Source organism: Zonotrichia albicollis, chromosome 1 (genome assembly GCF_047830755.1).
Source record: "Zonotrichia albicollis isolate bZonAlb1 chromosome 1, bZonAlb1.hap1, whole genome shotgun sequence".
Lineage (NCBI taxonomy): Eukaryota > Metazoa > Chordata > Aves > Passeriformes > Passerellidae > Zonotrichia > Zonotrichia albicollis.
In genome coordinates, this window is record NC_133819.1 from 72,659,120 (window position 1) to 72,674,218 (window position 15,099).

The window sequence follows — 15,099 nt, forward strand, 5'->3', positions numbered from 1 at the left end:
ATGACCCTCTGCCTCATGCAGAATAAGTTAAAAACCATTCTTCAGCTGAAGTCATGTGAGCTATAATGGGCTCCAGTGAGCTCAGGAGCAAGAAAAATCTCTTTTGTGGGCTCATGTAGTCACAAGTGCTGTATCTAGATGAAAAAGGTAAGGTTTATCAAAAAGCTCCTAGCTGTACAGAGACTGCTGGAGTCATCCTGCCTCAAGTGAGGAAGAAAATGGAAGTCCCTTATTGCCATGGGTAGACTCAGCATAATCTTGGGACAAAAAAAAATCTGTAGTAAGGATAGCATAGGAACTTCTAGCCTTTTTTAAGAGCCATGGTCAGTTCCCCAATAAAGCCATCTCTTTTGGTGTGCAGAACACATGCCTGTGTCATTACTTTCTGCAAAAGCATGTGTTTGAATGCATTGCTGGGTTTCTGGTCCAGGGGTGTTCCTATCTTGCTAGGCGGAGACCCAAAAAACTTACAAGGGCCTCAAGACAGGCTCTAAAACCTTACCCTAGGCAGTGTGTGTTTTAAAATTGGTATAGGTGTGTGTGAAATCTAGGGTAGAGCCAGAAAATACTTTGGATTTCTTAATGTGCTGTAAACCTGTAGCAGTGGATCATCTTCTTGTAGTTTCATGACAGATTTTGAAAGTAAATTGGAATGAGGAGGACAAATGTGGGTTTCATTTTCTTATTTAGTGTTTTTTCCTTAAATACATCTAGGTTTTCTTCATAGTGACAGCCTTTTTTGGCACTGGAAACATAGCTTCTATTAACAGGTAAATTTTTTTTATTTATTTGAGACACAGAGTACAAAAAATTCTTCCTGCAGTTGACGTACTAAATGTAAATTTAGCTAACAAAATCAGGGCGGCAGAATCAAAGCAGTAATCAGTGGAGAGAGAACAATTTATTTTGTTTCTGATGTCTGTAATATCTGCCCTAAGAGCCTGAGCTTGTTGGTTGTGAGGCTGTCTCAATTCCATTAGATGTTATCAGGATGAGCAGGGAGAGCTTGGTTGCCCACCAACAGCATGGCACCTTGAAAAACACAATCAGAGAGAAATTGGAGGGAAAGACAGGTGAGGTTGGCAGTCCCTGCTGATTTAATATTTCATCAAGAGAAGATAAAATTGGAAGCCTTGTTTAAAAATGTATATACAACCCAGTGTGTTACAGGGTAATTAAAGGCTGAGGTTTATTTTAAATGGAAAACGCCATTTCAAAGATATCTAATGTCTTTTTCATGTTTCTCTAGTTTTGATCCTGCTTCTGTCTATTGTTTCTTGACTGTGTTCAGTCCCTTCATGATGGGAGGCTTGCTTTTACTGAAGGTTAGTCATCTTAGCTTGGTGAGATTTTTCTCAGAAAACTGTGGAATAAATAAGGTATCACATACATGGTTGTTACTTTGCAATTCACAAAAGAACATATGTATATATATTTGTGCTTCATTAGGCTTCTTAACTGTGTGTGAAGCTTTCAGTCTTTGTAGTGTTTCTAGAGAGATCATTTTGTTTCCCCAAAGAGAAGCTGAAGTGCGGGGAAGTGTAATTTAACAGCATTAGGTCAGTTTATTTTATTAAGATGGAAATTTCAAATGTTGAAAGTACTTTAATGATTTTTCAAGTTTTAAGCTTTTCCTGTAGTATAATTTCAGCAGAAATGTTGAGGATATATATATAATTAGCTCTATCTATATTACATTAAATAGAGGTATTGATTGTTCTACTGATTAGGTTATCATTTTACACTGGCCATTATTTTCTGTCTTTTTTAATAGTCTGTCAGAGATTGGATTGCACTTCTGGTTTGCAGGCAAGGTGTGGTAGCTCTTTTCTAGTATTTGAGTAAAGGATCTGCCAGAGGGGGTGAAGTGGGACACTGAATCTATTTGTTATTACCAAAATTAGCAGTATTTTTTACCACTGTTTTTCTGCTGCTTCTGTCCCAGAGGAAGCAGCCTGAAGTTACAGAAACACTGCATGTTGTCCTACAGGACACAGATCCATAGTGCAAACCTTCTGGATGCCAGTAGTCAGGTTTTATACACTGCTAACATAAGGATTGCAAATCAGCTTTGGAAAGAGCAAGAGGCGGCATTCCTGTTTTCTAGTTTTTGTTCTTAATTTACTGAACCATTTACATTTGCATGACTTGGCTCTGGAGGGGCAGTGTGACCCTTGGCTTATTGAATGCCTTCTGCATTCAGACTTTTTTTTTTGGTGATGAGATTGTGCTTTACACTTGAAACTCTGCAGTCTGTTATGTGAGATGCTGGATCTGAGTAGTTTTGTCTTCTAGACTTGTTGGAGTATTTATCGCTAGTGCTAAAAAGGATAAATGAAGTGAGGATATGCTTTAATTACAGTTTTTGATATTACCTCGTGGCTTATTTCACTGCAGTTCAGCTATGACCAGGGAAGGGGGGTTTTATTAATTAACTGAAAATGTTTCCTGCAAAATTATTTTCAACCCTATCTAGCCAATATTTTATTTTGTAACATACCCATTCTGTGATCTTTTTCAAAACAGGAAAATGTTTTCACAACCTGCCCAGGTTCTTTTTGTAAATATGACTATAAGCCAAAATGTGGCTTGTGTTTTGAACAGGTTGCAATCCCGTTTGTTCTGGTATCATGTGCTTTCGAAGCTGTTCAAGTCACAACACAGCTGTCTTCTAAGAGGTACATTGCATGCTGTATTTCTGCATTAGTAAGGGTTTCAAATCTATTTTGGAGGAATTCAGAATTTTCAGGTCTCAATGGTAATTTAAAAAAAAAAACCTATTAGATCTCATTGTTGCTATTATTTGTTACTAGGGATTGGGGTTTTGTTCAGTGATTTCTGCAAGTTCAGGGTTTTTTCCTCAGTGATAAATGAGTATAAATTGAAGTGTTGGCCTTGTCTGAAACAATCAGATATTAAATATACTTTGTTGACAATACACAGAAAGACCCTTTTTCCTCCATAATGTTAACAATGAGCAGAATTTAAAGTCTGATTTTTACCTTATACTGCATCTTTGCCTATCACATAGTATTTTTTAAGTAGCCCATTTATAATGTAACCAATTTATAGCTTTGTAGCACTGACCTCACCAGCAATAGCATTAAAAAAGGCACTGGATGTCCTTGCATTGCAGTTCAGTGCTTCCCAGATGTGTTCAGTATTACATATTATTTTGCAGTAGGAGCAGATGGCTGCTAGTTCTTTCCCTTTCTCTAAGGACTTTTCAGAGTATGGGTGCCCAGCCTCAGGAAGTGCTGTATCCAGACTTGAAACGTATTTTCCCATCTCAATAATTTTATTTTGTCAGCCCTGCTCACCCCATTCAGCAGACCCAGTGCACATGACTGAATCCTCCACTCATCGTGTGATATTATGGATGGTGCTGAGATGGATGAGGTGCCTGTCAGCCATGTGATTTTGTCACTGTGGGGTGTTGTGTGGGTTGACCAAAAGTCCTGCTTGTGTATTGCAGGCGGGCTTCAGGGACTTTCTCCTGCGCATTTCTCAGCTGAGCATGAGGAAGCTGCCCTTGCTTGCTGTGATGCCCTCTGCTTTTCTATTTGCTTTCCTCCTGACTGACCCTGCCTGTTGTCTCCTTTTACAACACCACCCACCATCAAAGAGAGGTGGGGCAGCCCAAAATCTGACTCCCTGTTGGAGTGGCAGCACGACACTTCCCACCCCTTTCACCTGCTGTGCCATAGCTGTGTGTGCACCCTGCCTGCGTAATCCTTGGACCCCCAAGGAAGGGCATTCATCCTCATCCCTAAGGCTTCTACAAGGGCAGGGCTGCCCTGGGGACCTGGGGTTGCTCAAATGACCAGCTAGTGGTTTCCATTTCTAGGGCTCAAGCATCATAAAGGTCAGCATTTCCTAATTTGTGAATGCTTGCCTTGGCAGCACTGGTAATATTGCAAACTTTTATGGAATGTGCATCTGAGTGTGTGAGAAGGGAAATGATACTGCCTTCATAAACCAGGGGACACAAGTATTTCTGTGCCACTTCATGAGGCTGTGGCTGTAACTCTGTCTGGTGTTTGTGCCAGTTTCATTTAGCTGGGCTCAGGTAACAAATGCAGGGATAGTGCCACAGCATCCTCCTGGGAACAAGGCAGAAACCGCAAGGCGCACCCGGGATCCCCGGAGAGGTTGTGCTCTGATTGTCAGCGCATCCTGAGGTCTGTGCTGCACTCCTTACAGCTGTTGTTGCCCCTGCTAGATAAATTAAACCATCACTGGGAACAATCTTGTCTTCGCAGTGTATAAAGATGCCCGGAAATTAGTCTTGTCCTTCTGTTGAGAAAGGCTTCCTGTAGTTCAGAACAGCAAAAAGTGGATTTTTGTCATTTGGACAAATTGCTCCTAAAGTCCCTGATTACAGATTAAAGACTTTTTTTTTTTTTTTTTTTTTCAGTGGGGAATATTCTGTCCCAATATGTTCTTGGATTTTGCCTATAAAAAATATCCCTCTAGCTGAGTGCCTCCTAAGCACTATTATTGCAACATCCTGTCTATCTGAGCCATGGGTTAGCAGAGAGAAGCCTTTCCCTGTGTCCAAGATACAGTTGGTTTGCTGCATCCTGATTTACTAATGAAGCACAATTGATGTAGGCAATATCAGCAAGTTCCTCATTTGGAGGCATTGGGTATGGGTATATGCTCATGCAATGCTGCAGCAGGACATTTTCCAAAAAACATTTGTAATTTTATGATGGTAGTACTGATAAATTAGCTGTATTCTAGTTAGACTTTTGTTAATGGGTCAGCTGTTTGCAACATTACTTCAGTGTCATTAACTTAGAAACCAGTTTTAACCAGTTACAGCAATTACTTTCATGTAATTTAGGATTTACATAGTTTCAGGAAAAGAAGATTAGGTTAATGGGGGGGAAAAATAGCTCTGCCTCCTCCCTCCTGGTTCCTTTCACTAGCCTAAGCCTAACTTCCAGAAGTTAATTGCTACCTGTAAAGAGTCCCATGGTTTGGGAGCAGACCACCAAAATGCTGGATGTTCCCAGAGCAGGTTATGGGATCCAGAGATTTGGAAGGGGGCAAGCACCTCCTTTAGCAGCGTGTGACCCAACAGTGGTTGTCAGCAGAGTGGGACTGAACAGTTCAGGTACCTGCCAAGCAGCTTTGCTCACTCTTGAGTCCATCATGAAGCTCCTAAATCAGCTTTATTTGGTCCAACCAGCACACAGCTCTCTGCATCAAGAATGGGCCAGATGCTCTTTGCAAGATTCTTTTGTTCTCCAAAAAATCACTTGGGTTTCTCCATTGCAAAATTGAAACCCTGTTAATGTGAAATTATAAATGCCAGATGTCCTAGTAGTGTATTTTAATTGTTCCTAGTAGATTGAAATGTACCTGATTGTTTGAAAGGCAAATGCAAGAAATCATATCTTTATTTAATTTCTTTCTGTGGGTTTTAATAAGCTCTTTTAATAGCTGTGTCCATAAAGAAAGGTTGATGGTCTGACTTTGTTGGGTTTTTTTCTTTGTAGCCTTTTCCTCATTGTTCTTGTGATTTCAGACATTATGGCTTTGGTAAGTTGTTGTTGCACATTCTCTTCAAATAAGATCAAGAAGCAGAGAATTCTCCTAATTCCATCAAGAGAGATCTGAATTTGTTTCAGACTTCAAAGTTTTTCTAACTAGGGCAGAGAATTGGATTGAAATCCTAGCATAACTTAGAGATAAAACTCTTCCAATCACTGCTTTTCAAATTTCATGTAATTAATGCTTCTGAAGAAGTAATGTTCTCATAATAATAAGAGATAAAATGAAATAAGTTAACATTTGGAGTTCCTCATGTGCTTTACAATCAAAATCCTTGGAAAAAAATTAAACAAGAATATCTGTTTTAGCTGTGTTCAGGGTTTAGTTAATTGTTCAGGAATTCCAAACCTTTTGCTCACCCCAGCTTCTCTTGAAAAAGAGAGAAAAAGGAGAAATGCTTTACCCACCAGTTCCATTACACTTGTCAGAATCCAGGAGATCAGCAACATCCAGACAGACACTTTGTGCCCTTTGTACTAAGCTGTTAGGAAATGCTATCTTCAGAAAGCCTGCATCCACAAACCAAGCTAGCCAAAACCACCCAAAGCTGAACAATTCTCCAAAACAGTTTTTGCAGGTTAAAAGTGTGTTTTTGTTGCCCACTCCAGCTGTCTTCAAATCAGCAAGCAGTGCCACTGGTAAATAGAAACTTTTTCAAATCAGCAGATAGAGCTGGTGTTGTCACTTTATACATGCTGCTTTTGTTTTATCCCTTGGAGTAAGCATTCCTGATCTTATTTCTTAGTACAGTGTGATCTGTAAATATCACCTGATAGGAAAAAACAGCAAGTAAAAACCAAATAATTGCTAATTTGCAGAGTGAGAAAAGGAGAAGGTGTGGCTGTGTCAAGTTTCAAATAAGTCTGTGTCTAATCTGCTTTTGGGTAACTTCCACAGGAAAAGAAATAGTATACCAATAAACCACATTCATAGCATTTAACTAATAAAATCAGTATAATTAAACCAAAAGAAGATTACAAGTACTTACTGGTGTGTAGCAGGCCCCAATATACCCAGGTCTTACATCTCATGTATTCTCCTGTTTTCAAGAAATGAGAAAGTAGCAGGCCAAAAAGGGAACATGTTTGTAGTCTTGAATCAATGGGCCCACCAACTAGAATTAGGGGAATTCACTAATAGGGAATTACTATCCTCTCCCAAAATTTTTCCCATTTACAGGTAGAGAACTGCCAGAGTTGCCCAAAGACATTTGTGTTGAAATTCCATGACAACTTTTAGGCGCTATGCATTATTTGGCATGTTATTTCAAACAGTAAGGTAGCTTGGCTTTTCTTATTGACAAAGTTCTGCTATTTCTCTGGTTTCTGCAAGCCAAGCTAGACAGAACTTCATCCATCTCTTGATGTTTTTGTTTGATACCACGTTAAATCTATTCCGGGTTCCTAAACTATTCTTTACTGGGGGGGTCCAAATGGTCATTCCTGGAAAGGTGTGCATATTCTGTGTGAAGAATTAGGAATTTGGGGTAAGCAGCCTGAAAAAATTTTGGTTGAATTTTCTCTTTCAAATTGTGCAGTGTTGATATACTAATTGAAGTTGTTTTATTTTCTAGCATTTTTTCTTTTTGATTAAAGATTATGGAAGCTGGCTGGATATTGGCACAAGGTACAGTACCTTTTTTGCTTCCATTGTGTTTTTAAACCTTCATGGGTTCATACTATTGTTTATCTACTCCTAATTCTTGTCATTTTTTCCCATTACTCTACTTAATCAAATGCTTTGGGGATGTTCCACATACATGAAACACATGTGCACACATACATATCCCAAGCTAAAACTTGTGCCAGAGCAACACAGAGTAAGTAATAAATCCAGCATGGCAAGAAATACAGTTAGTAGGATCTGTTTGAAGAGTAATTATACAAAACCTATTTTAATTAATGTTTTGCATTTTAATTAGTTATAATCACTGTTAAAATAACAATTTATTGAAGTTGTTAATTACCTTGTTTCTAGTTAAGCCTCCATACACAGTTCACTGTGAAGTAGTGAACCTTGTGTAAATATGTTGGTGGCTACTAAGGCCCATGCACTTATCCTCCCCCTAGTTGGGGAATAGTTTAGCATTTACACATAGCAATCACAGCTAAAATGAGAGAACTTGTTTTGCGTTATATTATGCAGTCATATTAACCTCAAATACAAAGAATACACATTTCATATTTACCTTTCCTGAGTTGTGAAAATAGATAAAATGCTGTAGTAAGCTTAGTAGGGAGCGCGTTGTTTCTAATCCAGCCAATGTGGTCACTTGACACTGTTATTTAAACAGAAGCTGAATAGTGACCCATTGTTAATATTCTGTTTAGTCTACGTGTGCTCTGTGCTTTGCTTTTGTGAGCCCCTTTGTTCCCAGCAGTGTGTGCACACATGTTCTTTGGAGGTTCCCATTCCTGCTCACTGTTCCCTTCTGAGGTTCCTAGTGGGCCGAGGTACATCTAGATCAAACAGTGAAACGTCACTTTAGCATCTCACTTCCTTGCTATGGTCAGTTTATGGTAAATCAGAGGGCTTCATCCTTTGGTTTGAATTCCTCTGCAGATTAGTAAGGACATTAAAGCCCTCAGAAAATTTCTGTTCTGTTGGGCAAGAAGTTTTTTAATTAGGGAGTTAGCAGCAAAAGTGTAAATTGGTACAAGTACCCAGAAGCTTCCTCTCTGATAACATGGTCTTCATAGCTAGAGCTTTACAACAGTAATGCATTGCTGGATCTATTTCAGCTGGAAGGTTGCCTGATTCTGAAGAGTTTAGGAGAGCTCATCATGCACCACTAATTCTGCCTCTGTGTGTGTGTTTTGATCACTGAAAAAAGCACTGAAAAAGGCCTTTGATAAGAGTAATTTGTGATTAATTTTTAACATGGAAATTCATGATTTTCAGGCAACCTCTGTCATTACTTCACTTTTGAGTGCTTGACTCTATCACCTCTGTTATTTTATTGTAGTCTCTTTATATATGTCTTATATGTAGGTGTCTATATGCACATCAGAAAAATAATGAGGTTGCTTAAGAAAGGAAGTGAAGCCATAGGTGTGGAGCTAAGTGGTCCTTCCTTTATCTAACATGAGCACTCTTTTGGCACCAGAACGTTCTCCTCTGAGCAGATTTCTAACGTGTGCTCCTCAGGCTTGGCAAAATTAGCAGGCAACAGCAGATTTTTTTGTTTGTTTGTTTGTTCCTGAAAGAGACGATGAGCTTCAAGGGGTTTTGGGTGATTCCCAAAACCAGTGGGAGTGAGATACTAACATAGCTCTTTCCTGTCCTCCTGTTGCAAGTGCAGTGACAGCTCTGTGGCATTCTCATTGCAGTGTTGTCTGTTGCTGCTTTGACAGCAAGGTCTGAAAATATCCTGTCTTACAACAGGCAACGTTTTCCATGTTGCCAAAGCTTTCCTGAGAATAGGACAAGTCATTAGGGACAGCTGCTCTCATATTTTTCTTTTTATCTTGTCACACTGATAGGAAGTGTGTATGTGTGTGTCAGGAAAAATACCTGGATTTGTGTTATATTACTGGTTGGCACATCAGTGAAATCAGAGGTAGAAAACGCGCAGCTTAATTGCGTGGTGGAGATTCATTCCTCTAAAGTCTCTCAGAGCTCAGTGGTGTATGTGCCACATTTGTAAAGCTTTGATGTGTGTTTCCTTGCTCATCCTGTTTTGAGGTGATGGGCTTTCCATGGATTTTCTGACTACCATGTTCAAAAGTTCTCTGTGTTCTCTCTCTTACTACGAATAAGCAAGCTGAGTGGGAGACTCATTAGGCAATATTTGGTTTTACTAACAGCCAAGTTTCATATAGATGAGCTGGCTTTAAATCCCTTGCAATAAAAAGACCTTCACTACTTTTTCACCTTGATGTTTTTTTTCCTAGTGGATCTTATTGTTTGGAAGTAAGGTTTGTTTACTGAACTGACATTTTCTATTTTTAAAAATTTCACCCCTAACTCCTGGCTTTTTGCATCCTATTCTGCTATGCCTTAACCATATGACATGACATTTTACCATGCCTCACATTTGCCTTAACAATACGATGTCTTTATTCTCCCACTGGAATTCACCAGGTCACATAAGTGTTGTCTTTGAATGGAAGCAGATTTCTACCTCTTCCATTCTTCCAGTTCATTAATGAAATGCTGAGCAACAACAGATCAACATATAGGTCTGGTATTACCACATTCAGCAAATTATCAATGCACCAATGATTTCCTCCTCTCAGTAAATTATCAATTACCATAAATATTTATGGCTTCTTAGAAAGTTTTCAAGCCTGTTTTCTTAATGTTGATGCCAAAATCAATGTAAGCTTGTCTTTCAGAGAGTGCTTTTCATTGTTTTGGTATAATAGTGGGGCAATAGTCTTGCAGGGAATGCAGGACTCAAAGCAGCAGCTTAAATAAACTTCTAAGGTGTGCTTCACTTTGCCCTCTACCTATATACCTTGAGGTAACCTGAATTATATCATGTGACCCAGAAGAACACACCACTAAATTGCTTAAAAATAATAATGTAATTTTCCTAGTGTTTTTGATGTATTAGTGTGTAGTACATGATCAAGAGAGGTTTGTTCTGACAGGTCCTTTTATTTTTGAATAAGAACCAAATGGAATAGCTAGCTTTTCAGCTTCTTTGTCACCACAATAATTTCTCTGCAGCTTAAAAGGTGTTTATCTATCTCTGTCTGTAGATTTCCAGAAAGAGAGAGAAATAGCCTTTAAAGCCTACTATATCTTTACAGTACATGCACTTTGTAAATAGTTGTGTAACCTGATAGTAAAGATAAACCTTAAAGGTTCTTTATATGGCTATTATATAGCTCTATACAGACACATACTGTACTATTCCTTCTCTTTATAGCTGCTGGAAGATAAAGATATGATCTTAACTGCTCTTCTGCAGTTTCAAAGGTCAGGGGACATAAATAAAGCACAAAACTGGGTTTTTTAGGTTTTAGGAATAACGGAGTCAATTTTGGGGTTGGGGTGCTGGAGCTTCTTGGTTGAACTGTTAAAACAAGAGTTCTGTGATTTGTTTTTGGTGAAACTGAGGAGAGAGGGTGTGACATCCTGGCTGGAAAAGCAAGAAATTTAAAATTCACGATCTAAATCTGGGGTCTCAGTGTGTGCTTGGAAACAGTTCAAAGAGCATGTCACAAAGAAATAATGTCTCTGGATGCTTCTGGAGAGTGCTTGTCCAAGACTTTTCACAAGTTGTTTTTGTTTTACTTATTTTGGTCCTAGTTGTTTTAATTGCTATGGTGACTTACTCCATCTTCTTGTCTTTCCAGCTTCTAATCAGGTCTGTCATCTTAGGAATTAGCCTGTCTTGGGAGAAAGCCAAGTTTCGGAGCAAGATTGATTCCCACCACTTATCCCCCTGTTTTTTTTAATATCTTAGATTCTTCTTGTCTTCCTTTTCTCTCACCAATATGCACGGTCACAAAGCCAGGAGGTGGTAGTACCTCATATGTTCTCCTTGTGGTTCCTTGCCACTGAAACAGGTGTCTTGCTCCCTGATAAAAAATATTCCTACCACCAGCTTTGCCTGTTGACATTGATTCCTACATGGTCACTCACCTTTCCATTGAGCAGTGCCACCTTACCATAGATCATCCATGATCCCCCACACTGCTGCCTCTGCCATCTCATCCTTTTTAAGCATTGCCCCACTGTGCCCCATTATGCTCTTCTCTTGTACCTGTTTAATGGCTCTTCTTCCTCCACATGGATCTAATTTGCCTGGAGCCTAGAATCTCACTCCTCATTAGCTCAGGTTAGACTTCTGATGCAGAAAGCTTGTTTTGAGAATTACCTCCTTCACTGTAACTACATGTCCAGTCAAGGGTATAGCTTCTGAATTGTGTAGGGATCAAGATTTGACACTGCTGTTGTGGCTTATACCTGTAAGAGTCTGGTTTTCTTTGTTTACATACAGCATTACCCCAAGTCTAAGAAGTAATTTACCAGGCAGAGCTGCCCACAGGCAGTGCAGTGCCAGTTGCTGAGAGACACAGAGATGCTGGCTCTTTGTAATTACATGACAAGCAGATTGAAATTGTTTTTATTGTGCTCTATGGCATTATATATTCTTCATATAATAACGAATATATATTCTTTATTATATAAAGGATATATATTTTAATGTCTGATATTTTATTAAAGGAGCATAACTATGCAGACCTGTGCAACATAGCAAGTGAGAAGTGTGTGCAACACTCTCTTCTCTAGAAAAGTATGGAGGATCCAGTCCCTCAGCTGACAGATGGCTCAGGAGAGTTTGAAGAGACCTTTTTGCTTTGAGAAAGCCCTTCCCTGTGCCCCATCAAATCCTGATCACATCTGAAAGAGCTCCTTTTGGAGGGTGCACAGGAACTCAGATGCCTGTCTGAGGACCATGCATGGTTTGTGATGGTCTTGGGATATCTATGGGAATAAAGGCAGGGTCTTCATTTGGCTTGTGATTTTCACATTTCGCATTCACACTTTCTTTGAAAGTTACAAGGAAGGTGGGGTTTGCTTGCTTACATGAAAAACTAGAATTCTGGTGCCAGGTAAGAAGGAAAGCTGAGGTGTTACAAGTAAGGCAGGAGACACTGTGTCCAGCTATTAACCAGAGTGGCTGTTCCCTTACGAGTCAGCAACCTTATCTACCTGTGGTGAATGTACTGTCCCCAAGGCCACATTATGCCATGAAGATAACTGCAACAAGAGTTTGAGTTTCATCTGTCAATGTGTCCTTTCCCATGGAGAACTGAAACCAAAGTTGTAACACACCCAGGTGATCTTTCAAGGGCAGCTCTTGAGGGAGTTGATCTTTGTTGTTGTAAATGTGCTGTGAACAATGAAGTCCAAAGTGCACTGCCGAGGTGACAGAAGGCTTTGTGCCTGACTTCATGCTCCCTTTATCCCTTCTTACACCTTCCCCACAGAAACAGGACAGGAGCTTGGCTCTTGTAGGCATGCTGCTCGGCCACTCATTGAGGTCTGAGCCCTTTTATGATGGTGGATTTTTCTAATTGATTCCTTAAAACTAATCATTTGAGCAAGGCATTTGTGAGGTGTTTTAGTCAGACTTAAGTGAAACAGAAAAGTCTTACAGCATGCATCAAGTCTGTTTTCATGTTCTCCATGTTTGGCCCTTTGGTCGCTGGCACCCTGGCTGTGGAAGAACTTTTTGGATTACTTTTATTCTCTCACACTGGTTAGCAGCCCAGGTTTGTGGAGAGATGCTGCTTCTCCACAGGTCTAAATTGTGTACACTAGAGCCAGAGTTGTCACAGTCTCAGGGTTGTGAGGATTGATAGTGTTGGCATTATGAGCTTTACTGCTCTTCTGTGGCTAAACACTCAAACTGAATGAGTCCTCTGGCAGAAATTCCAGGTCATTAAGCCAGCGAGCATTCCTTGCAATCCTTTTTTGTGACTAAACTCAGACTTCATAGACTCTGAAGTTACTCTTTTTGTCCTAAAGAGCCATCTACTTTGGAATAATAGGTATGGGTGCATCAGGACGTATTGGTACCTCTTATGTCAGAGTGCTAATTTCTTCAGTAATCCTAAGAAAAACCAAAGCCACACTGGATGCATAATGGACATGGGTGCAGCAGTGTTTCCTCTGCAGCTCTAACCTGAAATGTCTCTGGTTTTGGAAGATTTCTGGTTTCTGAATGACTAGTGGTTTACATTAACAGTACCCAATTCAGATCTTACAGAATCACACAATGGTTGAGGTGGGAAGGGACCACTGGAGGGCACCCAGTCCAACCTTCCTGGTCAGGCAGGGTCCCCCAGAGCACTTTACTCAGGATTGTGCCCAGATGGCTGTTCTCCAGGGGAGATGCCACAGCCTCTCTGGGCAGCCTGTTCTGGTGCTCAGTCACTTGCACAGTAAAGAAGTTCTTCCTCATATTGAGGTGGAACTGCCTGTGTTCCAGTTTGTGCTCATCACCTCTGGTTCTGTTCCTTGGCACCACCAAGAAGGGCTTGCATCCATCCTCCTGACACCCTCCCTTCAAATACTTACAGACATTGAAGAGATCCCTTCTCACTTGTTTCTGCTTGAGACTGAACAGGCTCAGCTTTCTCAGCCTTCCCTTGTAAGAGAGATGCTTCAGTCTTAGTCCCTTGATCATCTTAGCCCTCCCCTGGACCTGCTCCAGGAGCTCCCTGTCTCTCTTGTACTGAGGGGCCCAGAACTGGGCACAGCACTCCAGATGTGCCTCATCAGGGCTGAGCAGAGGGGCTGGGTCACCTCCCTCAACCTGCTGGCAACAATGCTCCTCTAATGTACCCCAGCATACCTTTGGCCTTCCTGGCCACAGGGATGCACTGCTGGCTCGTGGACAGCTCATTGTCCACCAGGACACCCAGGTCTGTCTCCACAGAACTGCTTTCCAGTGGTCAGTCCCCCAGCCTGTCTTGGTACTTAGGGTTATTCTTCCCCAGCTGCAGGACCCTGCATGCATGCATCTGACATAAATATCTGATTTGTCTTACTACCAATTGTCTTACTTACTGCCTGATGGCAAGTTTTCTCTAGATTCTGTGTTATAATTGACAGCAAATGAAAGTTTTGCAATTGTTTCAGTCACATACACTGAATTATCCATTTGAATGAAAAGTACACCTGGTACTCTTACTCACTTGGTGTATGCTCAGTTGTGTTTCTGTTGTCCCCACTATTTTATTTTGTCAGAGACTTGGGTTTTTACATGACAGGACTGCTATAATACTTGTCTTCTAAGAGTGGTGTATATGAAATTACATCCTAGGTGAACAATTAGGCCTACTTAAAATGGAAAAAAATATTCAGAGGGTTATTCATGTCAGAGGTTTTTTTCTTTACTCTGCAAATTTTTATTTTTCTCTCACTTTTTTTATCTGTCTCTTCCTTGCAGCATTAGCCACTATGTGCTGGTGATGTCACTGACCATATTTATGATGGTGATGAATGGACTGGCCCAGCTGTTAACTACACGGAGACTTGGACTTCCCAGAAGGAATAAGCACCATTCCATGTGATGGAGCATTCTCAGACTTCCTCTGAACCAACCTCCAGCTCTGGAATGCAAATAAGGGTTAATGGACTGGAGTGCCAAAATCCCATCCAGCGATTGAGTGCTGTGCTGATACAGATTAAATGCTGTCACAGACTGAAATTTGCATTTGAGGATTGCCATTGAGATACCAATGGGAATATGGGAATAAAAAAGCCTCTGATTATTCTTCAGGTGTACACATTTCTTGAACATGACAACAGCAACAAAATTCTTTTTAAAATACATAGGCAGCTGTCCTTTGGGTTGTGTTTTTTGGGGAGGTTTTTTTGTTTGGTGGTTGTTGTTGTTATAACTTGGCTGCCAGCTGTTTTTCTATACTCTCATTAGGAGTCTGCAAAATTCTAGCTTAGTTTCATATCTTGCACCTCCCAGACTAAGTCATGAATGGGCAGATGGCTGGTTTGTGTGTACCTGATGTGGCACACGTGTTGGAATATCTCTGAAACGGGCTGTGCTTTTTG

At 40.3% G+C, this 15,099-nt stretch overlaps 1 protein-coding gene across 3 annotated transcripts in view; it reads left to right on the forward strand.

Annotated features, from left to right (window-relative positions):
- Window positions 1–14,804, forward strand: part of PIGN (phosphatidylinositol glycan anchor biosynthesis class N) — a 99,474-nt gene extending 84,670 nt beyond the window's left edge. For all 3 annotated transcript variants that reach the window (XM_074545006.1, XM_074545007.1, XM_026790196.2), the window contains 6 exons: window positions 715–770; window positions 1,250–1,325; window positions 2,605–2,678; window positions 5,508–5,550; window positions 7,136–7,188; window positions 14,477–14,804. In XM_074545006.1, the coding sequence (XP_074401107.1) occupies window positions 715–770; window positions 1,250–1,325; window positions 2,605–2,678; window positions 5,508–5,550; window positions 7,136–7,188; window positions 14,477–14,600 (426 nt within the window). In that variant the 3' untranslated portion in view covers window positions 14,601–14,804. The remainder of the gene's footprint in view (window positions 1–714; window positions 771–1,249; window positions 1,326–2,604; window positions 2,679–5,507; window positions 5,551–7,135; window positions 7,189–14,476) is intronic.
- Window positions 14,805–15,099: the final 295 nt, after the last annotated feature.